This window comes from Urocitellus parryii, chromosome 9 (genome assembly GCF_045843805.1).
Source record: "Urocitellus parryii isolate mUroPar1 chromosome 9, mUroPar1.hap1, whole genome shotgun sequence".
Taxonomy (NCBI): Eukaryota; Metazoa; Chordata; class Mammalia; order Rodentia; family Sciuridae; genus Urocitellus; species Urocitellus parryii.
In genome coordinates this window covers 91,741,610-91,755,861 of record NC_135539.1, presented here as the reverse complement: position 1 = coordinate 91,755,861, position 14,252 = coordinate 91,741,610, and the positions used below count along the sequence as shown (strand labels likewise).

Sequence of the window (14,252 nt, the reverse complement as noted above, 5' to 3'; positions counted from 1 at the left end):
AGAGTTTCTAGATGGAAAGATGAAGAGTTGTGGGGGCAGGTGGTGGTGACAGGTGTGCAACAATAGGAATGTCCTTAATGTCACTGGACTGCACGTTTAAAAATTTAAAACATAAATTGTATGTTTTACCACAATTTTTAAAATCACAACAAATATTACTCAGCTAATAAGTGAGCCAGAATCCACACGCAGATCTGTGTGCTCTTTCCACTCTGCCAAAACCAAGCTCCGTTTTCACAGAAGGCTCGTTCCAGCAACAGCGACTTTTCTAAAGGGTCTATGTTGGGACAACAAATTTCAACTGTTACACCACTCTGTGAAATAAGACCCACAATATTTGTGAGGAAATCACTTTGTTCCATTTTATTACTCTTAACCAACTAAAATAATTTATCATAAGATTCTTGCCTATGAGGCCTAGGTGAAGTCCACCTCTGAGGAGACTTCAATTTTCCCAAAACTCCAAATTCTGTAATAACGTTAAAAATATTTACAGTTTGTAAACAAAGATAAAAATTAATAAGAAAGCAAGAGTCTGTCTCACTAGATGGCAGCATTGCTTACACAGCCTCTTTTCCATTTGGGGGCTCACCTTCATCTAAAGCTTTATCCCCACCAGCCTCCTGGCCTCCCAATGAGGAGATGGAACCTAGAGCATTTACTTGGACACTTCTGTGTCAGAGCACACAGAACTTGGGAATCCCAGTCACACAGAAGCACCCGCAATGAAATCACGTGAGTATTGAGGCTGCGGTGGAGGGCTGCACATTTGACCCACCCGAGGAGCGGCCTCCTTCCCTCAGGAGAGCGGAGGAGGCAGGAGCTTGTACACAGGACACCTGTGTCTGAATCCTATCTGTCACATCCTAGCTGCATGACCTTGGGCAGGTCACTTGACATGTCTGAGTCTGGGTTTTGTCATTTGTAATTCACCAGGGCATGTCTTGGTTCTTAAGATCTGTTTGCTTTAACCAAAAGGGAGTACGTGAACGGGTGAATGGGTCTGATCTTCTCATTGATCAGGCTCCTCATAGCCTAAGCGACAGTGGAAACCACTAAGGTGATAGAAGCTGTCAGGTTGGCTCTGATTAGTCATGTAATTAGAAAACTCCTGGTCACCACCTTAAATATAGACCTGGCTGCTGCTCTATTTGCTTTTCCTGTGACACCTTTCCTCTCCCCAGGGAGCCCCTCCTTTCCAGGCTCTCAGATAAGCTACTGCAGGGACACATTAACTCTTTGAGGCCACTGATGGAGCAGTAAGGCACTGAATAGCCTCCAGAGTCCCTGAATTGGTGACTAATATATTTCCTAAATGCCCAAATTACTCCCTGGGAGTGACTTAGGCATATGAAATACATGACTCATTAAGTAATCCTCACAAATACCTCTGTAAGATAGAGGCATGCTAATTTGTCACCCTAAAGACTGTTAGCACAGTAAAATCTCAATTCAAAATTAATTAATTGGATGTATGTCTAGGGTGGGGTAGGTAAGGAGGAGACTTCAATTTTTCCAACTTAATGAAAACTCCAAATTCTGTCATAATGTTAAAAATATTTATAGTTTGTAAATAAAGATAAAAATTAATAAGAAAATATATTAAAATTATATTTGATCATAAAAGTATAAACAAGAAAATTATAATTTACCATAAATGTAAAAACAAGGAAAGCAAAAGACCTGAGTATTTTGTTCTTTCAATCAAGAAGCCCAGACTGGGCCTGAATTTCTTGATATTTCAAATTAATTCCAAAATAATAAAGTGTTACTCTTTTGGATTATTTTAAATGTGCCCTCTCTATGCTGTATGATTTGAAGTGATTCATGCCTATAAACTGCTTCTTCTCCCTTAAAAAAAGGTCCCCAAATATGGGCTAAAATTGGTCAATGAGCTTTCAACATTTTATCAGTTTATTCATTAATGGTGGAAAGGGATAATTTTAAAATTCAACATTCCCTTGTAGAATGTGATGTATATATGGAAAGTTGGTTCCTGGTAATGTGAAAAGGAGTGGCTGGTGTTCTCTGAATTCCTGGATAATTCTTATTACATGTGCTTGATATTTCATTTTATGGTTTGGATATTGTTTCTTCATCTACCATTGGTTCTTATATTGGAGAAGGGCCCCAATTCCATTCAACTTGACTCATATGAACTTGACTAAAGGAAGGTGGCACCCCAGTTTCAATGGACTTAACTGAGGGGTCACCAGGTGTCAGACATAGGACTAAGTATTAAACATATATTATGTCCTATCATCTGTATAATGACTCTTATAACTTTGCAGAGGAGAAAATACAGACACTAACAGATAGGAAGGCTGCTAGAGGTCACATAGTAAGCAAGGATCCTGTTTTTCATTTCTGGTAAACAGTAGCAATTTTCCTTATTAAAATGGAAAAAAAGCAATGGCTGGTATCTATCCCCTCTCCTTGGCCTGCTCACTATGGACAGTAGATAAACCCTAGTTCTTTTGTTTAACTCCTTAAGGAAATGAGCATTTTTTTTTTTTTAATAGAAAGCCTAGTCAGGCTCCTAGTTTTTTTTTTTTTTTTTTAATTTTTTTTATTTTTTAGTTCTCGGCGGATACAACATCTTTGTTGGTATGTGGTGCTGAGGATCGAACCCGGGCCGCACGCATGCAAGGCAAACGAGCTACCGCTTGAGCCACATCCCCAGCCCAGGAAATGAGCATTTTGACTGAGAAATCCAGAACTGGAGAAGACAGCTAAAAGGAGAGAGGATGCAGGAAGCTGTCTAAAACACAAGATAACTGTGAAAATGCATCTACATCTAAACAATCTCTCCAACCAATTTCATCCCCTAGTACACAATCTTCAGCTCTGCCTTCCACTCCAGCCTGGCCTGGGAGAGTGTGCAGCAGACAGCATGAATTAACTTCTTTGCTTGGGAAATGATAGACTCATTTCCACTCCTCTCCCCACCTACCCCACTCACCCACACCAAAGTGGGTAACTAAGAAATACTATTTTAAGAAGCATGACATATTACCTCTACTTCTAGCCTCTTTCTGGAGTCTAGAAATATTTCTAAAGAAAAAAATAATACAGACCATTCTACCAACTTAATCCAAACTATCAGCCTGAGCAAGAGAAATGGCATGAGACTCCTCCAGCACTGGTCAGATCAGACTTCAATTTAAACTCATCTCCCCACAGGCAGTGCTCTAAGAGGGCTGTTTACATTTATATCCATGTTGTGAAGGCACAAATGACTTGAAAAGTATTTTATAAGTTCAGAAGAGAATGTTGTCATCACACACACACACACACACACACACACACACACACACACACATACACATACACACACAAATCATATCTATATGTTCATCATTCATCCTTGCACTAAATATTTTGTCTGGCTCTCCAGCTACATAAGGGTATATGTGGACACATCAGTTCCCTCCCTTTTTTTGCTTTTCCTTTTTATCTCCACTTGTTCCCTTTAGGCCTCGCCAAAGAATGTGAAAGGGTGGTCTGGGGTTGTGATTCAATGGCAGAGCATTTGCCTCATACATTTGAGGCACTGGGTTTGATCCTCAACATTATATAAAAATAAATAAACAAAATAAAGATATTGTGTCCATCTATAACTAAAAAAATAAAAATAAATAAAAAATAAAAAAGATTGTGAAAGGGGATCCAACTCTGAAACACATATGCCTGCTTTCTTCAGGAGTGGCTCAGTGGGGAAAGAGCTAGGTATACCAAACCTCCTCAACCTCCACTCCACTTTTCACCCATCTGTTTATCTATAATGGGTTGAATAGAGTTTTCCCAAAACTCATGTCTACTTAGAACTTCAGAATGACCTTATTTGGAAATAGGGTCTTTGGGATATAATTAGTTGAGGATTAAGATGAGATCATATGTAGAGTGGGTTGTAAACTCAATGACTTGTGTCCTTATTACAAGAAGAGAAAGCAGAGAGGCATGAGACCACATGGAGACAGAGGTAGAGATTGGAGGAACATGCCACAAGCCAAGGAATGCCTGCAACCACCAGAAGCTGGAAGAAGCAACTAGAACCATCAGAGGGAGCACGACCCTGCTGACAACTTGATTTCGGACTTCTAGCTTCAGAATAAAATTTTGTTGTTTTAAGTCATTTAGGTTGTGATCATTTATTTTAGCATCCCTAGGAAGAAATATACTATCTATCCATATCTCTCTCTCTCTCTCTCTCCCTCTCTCTCTCTCTCTCTCTCTCTCTCTCTCTCTCTCTCTCTCTCTCTCTCTCTCTTTCTCTTTCCCCTACAGTTTGGATCTAGAATACCCCTTAAAGGCTTGGTCCTCAGTTTCATGGTATTGGAGGTGGTGGAACTTTAAAGAAGTGGGGCCTCATGGGAGAAAGTTGAAACCCTGGGAGCATGACCTTAAAGGGGACTATAGGACCCTGCCCCTTCCTCTTCTCTGCTTTCCTGCCCCGCCCCCCACCCAGGTAAGCAGTTTGCTCCACCAAGCACTCCTGGCCATATGTGCTGCCTTGTTATAAGTCCAAAGGCAAAGGGCCAAGTGACCGTGAACTGAAATCTCTGAAACCATGAGCCAAAATAAACCCTTCCCCCTTATAAGTTGATTATCTCAGGTATCCTATCACAGTGACAGAAAGCTGGCTGACACGCTATCTACATATATTCATTGTTCCTTTCCCTGTACTTATTAGGCCCTTATTATGCCAGTATCAGATAAACTGTTATTTAAAGCTGTGGCTCTTGGCCCTCACAGTTCAAAACAAGGCCTGGGATATTCTCATTTCATTGATCTGAGGTATACCTTGGGAACTGGGTGGTTTTTTAAAAATTTTTTTTAAATCTCCCAACTGATTCTAGTGTGCAGCCAAAATTGAGAACCCCTGCTTTCAAGGGAGGAAATCTTCCCATCATCCTGCTCTGAAATATCCAAAGGCTGTCTTCTGCCTACTAAAAGTAAAAGATGATACCAACCAACACTTGCATTCTGCTCTACAATTTTCAAAATGCTTTCAAATACATTTGATCTTCAAGATACCAAGAGAGGTAAGGATGATTACTGGGACAGTTCTGTGAAACCCCATTCTATGGGGTCAAAAGGGCCTATGGAGAAGACGAGCTTCCTTCTACACACAGTTCAGTTCAGTCTCCGTCCCCTCGGCTTGGAATGATTTCTGCAGTTTCAACACTATGAGAGACTTACATAATGGTAATTACTAGCTACCAATGGAGAGTGGCTGTGGTGTGCTGGTTATTCTGATTCTGTAACAATAGGGAAATCTGAGACAATTGAAAACCAATGGTGCAGTATGAGTAACCTCTCATTCTGTGGAGGCATCCAAATGAAATAATCTGCCTTGCTAATGTACTAGCCGATCCACGGGGCGATGGAGTTTATTGTACGGGATGAAAAGCCCATGTTCTTAGCCATCCTGCAGGTTTCTGTGGCAACTCCTCCATCTGTACACCTCATCTCACTTCGCCTTCCCAAGATTTTCAATTACCACCTACTTTCAGGTCGTCTCCTACAACAGCTGAAGCAAATTATCACAAATGTATTCTCCTGAAGTGCTGGCGGTCAGAAGTCTACAGGGAATCTGCAGAGCTGATTCCCTCTAGAGGATCTAGGGGACAATCTGATTCCTTGTCTTTTCCAGCTTCTAGAAATGCCTTTACTCTCTAGTTTGTGGCCCGGTCCTCCATCGCGGAAGCCAACAGCACAGCAGCTCCTACCCTCTCCCATGCCTGGCTCTGAGCCTCCTGCCTCTCTCTTAGGAATCCACTGGACCCACCTGGATAGTCCCAGACGTTTCCCATGTCTCAAGATCCTTCATTATATCTGAAAATTCTCTTCTACTACATAAGGTAACACACCCACAGAATGTGATTAGGACATGGATATCTTGGAGGGGGAGCCTTATTCAGCCTATCACACCAAGTAAATGACCAGATTAGAACATTTTTGAGATTTTCTGGGTGTTCCCTTCATACCACAGCCCTGCCCATTTCACAAGCAGTGACTACCTTTTTGGAATTTCACTCTGAACTGTTTTGAGAGATGCTCTGTCCATGACCAAATACACAAACCGATTCCTTTTCCTATGTTCATGGTTTATCAAAAAGAACAAACAAGCCAACACCCCTTTGGCCATCTAAAAACAGGAGTAATCAAAATCTTCAAAATATCTGGTCTTCAAAATCTTTTCAGTGCCATAATTTATCTAATTGGAATATCTTATGCTATTGCTGTGGTTAGGCGACGCAGCAGCAACTGAACCAGGACTGGTTATGTATTTCAGAGGGGAAGTGAGCCCTGGAGAGTTGTGAAGAGTATGAATGGAAATCCTCCACCCCTGACATGGTACAAATACCCATCTCTGTGCCTTCTCAAAAAGTGACCAGCCAGGAGGGGCATGTATATGCCTCATCTCTCAGACATTAGTCATACTAGATGTGCTTCCGATTTCCATGGATCCAGCATGAACAAAAAGCCTCTTAGTACAACAGCACCTGGTAGGCTTTACAGGGTCTCATCTTCCACCCTCAAGGGTACTAAGTCCTTCTGGTAGTTCTAATCTTTGAAGAGCAAGTTTTGAGCACTGCAGAGGTTCTTTAGCAAACCTAGAGTCAGTTCAAGGTTGGTGTTGCTTTCTCAACCTTCTGTAAATGTTGGTAATGACAGTGCTTAACAGACAAGCATATCTAAAGATGGAGACAATCCCACAGTGACTTCAGCCAGAGTTCAGTCTAGCATCATGTTTAACATTGATTCCAAAGGATACATTTTAAGAAAGCAGGATAATGTTTATTGAAGACATTTTCCTTTAACTCAAGGAATGCACACTGAATACCTTCGTTGCATTATAGATTTATTTATTATGTCAATCTAACATCTTGAATTTTCATTATCTGGGGTGGTGATGCAGTAGAGGGATAATGAAGAGTGAATCCAGGGCTTTGCACATGCTGAGCATAAGATCTATTACTGAGATTATACCTCCCGTTTGAATTTTCTTGACCAATTGTATTTAATCAAAATTTTATAAACTTCTTCTATGCTTATAAATGCCCTGTATTGAGTGTAACATCACAACGCCACCCAGATTCTTTTCATTGCATCCAATGATTTAATAGTATCATTAAGATACTTCAGGTTGGGCTGGGGTTGTGGCTCAGCGGTAGAGTGCTCGCCTGGCACATGTGAGGCCCTGGGTTCAATCCTCAGCACCACATAAAAATAAATAAAATAAAAGGTATTGTGTCCAACTACAACTAAAAAATAAATATTAAAAAAAAAGATACTTCAGGTTAAAGATTAGCTTGGAATCAAATAACTGATTGTTTCCATCAAAAATCTTGGGATCTAGATAGGTTTTGTGGTCTGTAATTTTTCCCTTAATCTAGAGCCAGTCATGGGAAATTGGACTTTTCTCTAGTGAGCAGCCACATTTACACATGTTAGCTGCAGTGAAGGATTTGGGCATAAAGTGGTTTCCTATTCCCCACGTGTTTATCATTAGCAAAAGACATCAAACTAGATTAGGAAATTCGGAATCAAAGAAACTTCAAATCTCTCAGCCTCGGGGTTTTCCTCTGATAAATGAGGGGACTGAAATAAGTCATTTACATTGTCATTCCTGCTTTACAGTTCATAAAATATTTTCACACTTCTTTTCTTAATTGTTACTTAAAATCACCTTGTGAGTTTACTTAAAATCACCTGAGATGTTAAGCTACTAACCTGCAATTCATCAGTTAGTGGAGCCAGGGATTTGAACCAGATAGGACTGTCTCCAAACCTCTCATCTTAATGGAAAATCCAGTTACCATCTTACAAAAGTGGATTCTATCACCGACAACCTAAGATTCCGAGTGTTATGTGTACAGTCGTTTCTGTAGCTATTTATTATAATGAGTGTAAATTGGACTAAAGCTACCACCATTCAAAAAGAGGTAATAAATCTATAGATGATTACGAGGAACTAATCTAGACATGTCATGAGGTAAAATGACAGTTGGAGAGCATTTTCTGATTTCTGCATGCATGATTGTGCTAAATGTCTGCAAGTTAATAGAAGAAATTCTTTTCTTGGCAGGACCCATCTTATCCTTTCCTATAAAATAAATTTGCTAGGATATTTAATGAGAAATTACCATTGTGGTCTGTTCAATATTTTTGATGTGATCTCAGTGCCTCAATTACTCTTTTTCTGTGATCTTATAGGTTCTTGTTTTCTGGAGGCACTTTATAAACATGCAAGAAAGAGAGATGGTCTTCCTATGGAAAACTTTGGAGATTATTGCACAGGGGTGTGATAACAGGGGGCTTGAGGGATTTGTGGGACCCTTTTGTTATTCATCTTAAGATTTCACCAGGCTCCCTGTTTCATCCTCACTATACCTAAGTGGCAGAAGGACAAGCCTCTTCTCTCTCACTTCTACAGGCTCAGGTTCCTTGGGTGCAGAACAACACCCTCAGTAGTGACAAAGTCTAGAGGTTTCTCTCCCCCATGAACAGCTCTGGCACTAACCCAGCAGTAATGTGTTCTATGGGGAGGGAAGTGGGAGTATGGATGAGCAGGAAAAATGAGGTCAGCTTTCAGAGCAGTCAACCATCTCTGATGAGCTGACTAGACTGTGAACTGCAGATTATTTACTGCAGGGAGATGTCCACAACGGGAGACACTCAGTCTGGCCAGACCCTGAGTCCCTCCCCCAGGGCATCAGGATGACATGGTCACAACATAGGGGACACTAACTCATAGCCAGGTCCCAAATCTCTTTATCCCAGAGAGATTTCCTCTGGTCCCTCTGAGTATTACCCAGGGGAAATGCAAGTATTGGTCCATACTGGAATGGGAAAGAGATAGTAAAATTTATCTGGAACCATCTCAAGTTGGTAGCTTGTATGAGTCATCTTTATGTCTAGCTTTAAGCCATACTAGCAACCTTTGCCCCACGGGATGGATTCCAATTCCTTCTGCATTCTGTCAGAGGCCATGCATCTCTCTACCTTTGCATTCACCTATCTGCCCCATAATGAGCAGTACAACTGCCTTCTCTTTCACTATGAGGAACACAGGCCAGGAACCTGGGTTTCTAGGCCAGGGTAGCAGCCCCACCCAACACCCAGCACAGTGCATGGTAATTGACTAGGGTTTAATAAATACTTCCTCTTATTCAAGATATTCTCTTTCCTTTGAGATAGGGGAAGAAGAGAAATAGAACCATTGCAAAAATAAAATAAATGCACCAGTAATCCTAATCTTCCTTTTAAACAATATCTTCAGGATGTCCCCCTTCCTACAAATCTTTACCATACTTTGAATATTTTCAACAAAAGCACCAATTCCAAGTTCTTCCATCCTTGTTCATTAGCATCATTAGCACAAGTGTAGCAGCTATGTCTTCTGAGGAGCCCTTTATACATGCTCAAGGGCTGTGGGGTATAGAAGGTGAAATGTGAGTTGTTGTGTAACATGAGCACAACTGAGGGACGTGCTGAAATGTGACCTGGGTGGAAGAATGTTCACCTGAGCATTTCATTTATTCTAGCAAAAACCTGCAGTCTCATAATCAATACTTGGTCATGTAAATATAATACATTCAGAGAGTAGGTAATATTATGCTAATAATAAATATCATGTTTTGGTAAATATACATGATGGCAAGGGAAAATGCACCCCATCTATTAGGTGAAAAGCAGTTCATAGAATGGAGCCTAATCATAATTTTACAAATGTGACTACATAAAACATTGGGAAGAAATGTACCCAATTATAACATCCGGATGACACAGAGTTTTAAAGTCTGTCTAAACACTTCATATAGTTTAAATTTTATTTGACAAAAAATATGTTTCATGTATAATTTTAAAATATACTATTTAAAATATTTTAAATAAAAAAAATTCCACACCACTCCACAATAAAAAAGGAAGTCATATTCTGTTCCTGCCTACTGTAGTTGGGATCTTGAATGTCCCCCAAAAGCCCATGTGTTGAAGCTTTGGTCCCCAGGGTGGCACTCTTTGGAGATGGTTGAACCTTTAAGAGGTGTTGCCTAATGAGAGGTCTTTAGGTTTCTGGGGGTGTGTCCTTAAGGAAGGTTGCTGAACTCTGACCCCTTCCTCACTCTCTTCTGTTTCCTAACAAATAGGTGAGCAGTTTTGCTCTACCACATGCATCCATCATGATGTGCTGCCTCACCACAGGCCCAAGAGCAACAGAGCCAACCAATTATGCACTGAAATCCCCAAAACTGTGAACCAAAACAAATCTTTTCTCTTTGAAGTTGATCATCTCAGGAATCTGTTTTAGTGATGTAAATCTGGTTAACACATTCCCCCAGTTATTTTCAAAATTACATCCTAAAGCCTCCTCCAGATACCATTGCTTCTTTTATTATATTTATATAAATTATCCAGAAAATTCCATCCAAAATCAAGTGACAGTTCCAACCCTAAAAGTCAAAAGATGAGTTTTTTGTTTGTTTGTTTGTTTGTTTGTTTGTTTTGGTGTGAAATGATTCCTATCTGGAAAAGAGGTTGACAGGAGATATCTCAGGGGTAAGCTAGAAAAGCTGGAAGCAGATGGGGTGGAGAAACCCCCTGTGAGGCAAGGACTGGTGCTGGTTTCACAGGTCATTCAGTTTCTCTTAGCATCTTAACCCCCATCTGTGAAAAGAAGATCTAACATCTTCTCTGTCTACATCATAGGCCTGCTCTAGGGCTAAATAAAATGATGCGTGTATTCTATTTTTGAAACTACAAGGTACCAAGTAAATAAAAAAAGTTTGGCAATCCAAGAATGCGGACTTCTTAGAAAAATAATCAGTGCTTCACATTTTCTTTCAAGATATCAAAAAACACAATCTAAACCCCTCTCAAATACTCTTGAAATCACCGTGAATTTTATCAGCCACATCTGATTCATTTTGTTTCCATGTACCTTGGCCCACTATAACAAAACTGTGTTATATATACACTCAACTTGTTTATTTCTCTCTTGGGCACGTGGGCAGATTGACTTTCACAGCTTCCTCTGCAGGAAAGTGGCCAGGATACTGGATTCTTGCCATTGGAATATGGATGGAAGCAAGATATAGCCCTACCAAGGCCAGGCTGGGCCCCCCAAATTCCCGGGAGATCCTCCACATTTTCTTTCCTTGTTTCCAGATCTTACTGAAGATCTGGACTTTGAGCCTCCCAGAAGGTAGTGACATATTTGACAGAAGAAAACTGAGTCCCTGTATCAGTGGCAGGCTACTCACCCAACACCCAAGATGATGGGGACAGTGAGAAATTACCTGAGATTTGTAGGATCACCTATGATGCCAGTTGCCTCCCCTGACTATTCTATCCCATGATCATGGCCACCTCTCCATACCAGAAACTGTCACCTCTCTGCTGCTCCCCACACAGTGGTTAGAGTGAACACAGAGCACATGAGTTTAACCCAACTTTCACCCCAGAGAAAACCCACCCCACCCCCCAAAAATCAGCACAATCTTTTAAAATTCTCTGGCAGATTTAAAATCTGTTCTCGTAATCTTTTAGGGAAATGAGGAGGTTTGTGATAATATAACTAAGAGAAAAGAAGGGGGAAAACACCTTTGATAAATTTTAAAAAATTTAAGATGAGTTACAGATATAAAAGGGTTACAGTTTGCCTTGGGTTCAATCCTCAGCATCACATACAAAAATAAACAAGTGAAATAAAGGTGTTGTATCCAACTACAACTAAAAAATAAATATTAAAAAAAAGTAGAGAGATTAGGAAGGGACTCTACACCTCATTTAGAAGATGTAGATAATGGAAGTAGAGTCCTTCATATAGTTAATTCTTAATGATGTCCAGCTCTTTCCACAGGTCGCTTTAAAATCTTGATTTTAGGGACCTACCATATTCTTTTGACTCAAAAATCTCACCCACTTGTCTTAATTTCTAAAATCTTTGTTAATAGCACAATGACAATCTCTTACCATATGCCAGATATTGAACCATATGTCTTACATATGTAACCTTATTTAATTCTTACTACTGTTCTATTCACTCATGAGAGATCTGAGCCTGAATTAGGACAAACCCTTTATGCAAGGTCATACTGCTAGTAAGTGGACACCAGGACTTGGACTCCAGTCCAAATATCTCTAGGTCCTATACTCTGAGTCACTGTTCCTTATAGTAAACCTGATTACTAGGAAGCCCTTAGCACTACGTAGACCAATAATATCTCTTAGAAAGGAGACACTGATTGAGCAGAGAGAGGGTAAGAGTAGAAGGTTTGGAGGATACACTCTCAACACAGGCAGGCCTGGTTGGATCAGAACACTGTGGGGGGTCACATGAAAGCATCAGGCTCTGAGCAGTAGAGCTCCCAAAAGCAGAAGGGTAGATAAAGGAAGAGCTGCCCAATTCTCTACCTTAACTCTATCCAACCCTGCTTGTCCTTGCTCATAGAGAAACTTACCTGGTAAGGGTACAGGGTGACTCCATTGGTTCTTGAAAGGGACCAGGTGCCATCCAGGTATTGATGAGCCTGAATGGCCACCGAGTTAAGGATGTTCCCATTGCTGGGACTTGTGGCCATCTGGAGGCTGACCTTGGCCTGATGGGTGGGGGATCCACTCTTCTTTTCTGCTCCATTGCTGACCCCAAGGCTATTGGGCTTGCTGCTGTGCTTGTTGACAAGGCCTGTATAGTTGGAGGTGGCATACGGGGCAGGCACAAAGGCCCAATCCCTGGGCTGCTGGAGCCCACCCCCATGCCGTGACCCCACCAGGGTGGAGGCATTGGAGAGTGGTGGTGGTGATCCAGGTGAGGCATCATAGTGCTCACTGCCAGCTGCCTGCTCCAAAGTCAGCACCATCTGGATGGCCTCCTGCTTCAGCTGGTTCAGGTGTGTGGCACAAATGTCACAGCGGTTGTCTCGGTCATTCCATGCCTTCCGGATGGTATTAGGGACCTGGAGCTTGTCATGAATCACAGCTGAGAAAGCAGGATCCTGGAGAACACATGAACAGAGAAAAAGGAGAGTCTGTAACTCAAAGCTGATGAGCTCAATTCAGATGTCTGGTTGATGAGTCAAAGTCTAGTTGTACCCAAAGAATTTGATTGGCATTTATCCACCAGATGGGCAGAAGAGTCTACAGTTGACAAATACATTACACAAATGTAAGAATTTTGAAGTGAAAACTTCAAAGGCATTACAAAACAAAATATGTTTTAAACATAATTTTTAAGTATTCTTACAGGCCAGTCAATAGGAACATTTCAGATTCACCTTATGTCCACTAAAGAATAATAGCCAACCTGGACTCTCCTTAGGTGTTCAACAGAAGACATTATTGTCTGTCTAGATAGGATGGTGGAGGAGGGTGAATGTAGACATTCTGGACACTTGCATTGTGGATCCATGGTTCCTATTATCCCTAGAAAGTTGGTAATGGATGAAAGTGCTACTTGGGAGCACAAACAGAGATTCTGTTAGAAAATCTTGATTTCATCAGCACCATATGCTAAATGTCATTGGAAGGAAACCAGACCAAAGCAGATTCTTAACCAGAGGTCAGTTGCCCCAGTAGCACAGCAAACCTCTGAAGATTAACTAGTATTTCTCATTCACCCTCTCTCTGTATCCATGTATATGATTTCCTGACCCATTACAATAGTCCAAGATTCTTTCCCCACAAAATTCATCTAAAACCACTCTTCAAAAATCTTAGAGCTGCACAGTAGTGCACACTTTAGTCCTAGGCTGAGGCAGAAGGATCACTTGAGCCCAGAAGTTTGAGACCAATCTGAACGATATAACAAGACCAACATGAAAATAAAAAATCTTTAGTTCAGAGGCCACACTTAATACATACCTAAAAGAAATCAGAAAATGGATTTAATGAGGATTATGTCTCTAGTTTACTTCGCTTTAACCTTTACAGGAAAACAGAAACACACCAAAAACAACATTAGGAATGTTAATTGGGCATTGGAATAGTTCTGCTACTTGTGACCTTGGAGTTCAGTGTGACCTTGGACAAATTACTTAATCTCACTGATACTCTAATCTATGTCACAGCCTATCCTTGTTGGTAATGTCCTACCAACTCAATAACTCCAATAGGAGTCATATAGAATCCAATAGAGAATAGTACTTGCCTGTGTGGACAAAGTCATTATGGTATGTTTTAGGTTGAATAGGCTGCTTGAACTTTTGAGATTCAACAGTTGTTAGAAATAATTGATGAGGCTCATC

General features: G+C 40.8%; 1 protein-coding gene across 1 annotated transcript in view; it reads right to left on the bottom strand.

Annotated features, from left to right (window-relative positions):
* Nucleotides 1-14,252, bottom strand: part of Kif26b (kinesin family member 26B) — a 481,849-nt gene that overhangs the window by 295,934 nt on the left and 171,663 nt on the right. The window contains exon 3 of the mRNA XM_077802765.1: nt 12,471-13,004. Within this exon, the coding sequence (XP_077658891.1) occupies nt 12,471-13,004 (534 nt within the window). The remainder of the gene's footprint in view (nt 1-12,470; nt 13,005-14,252) is intronic.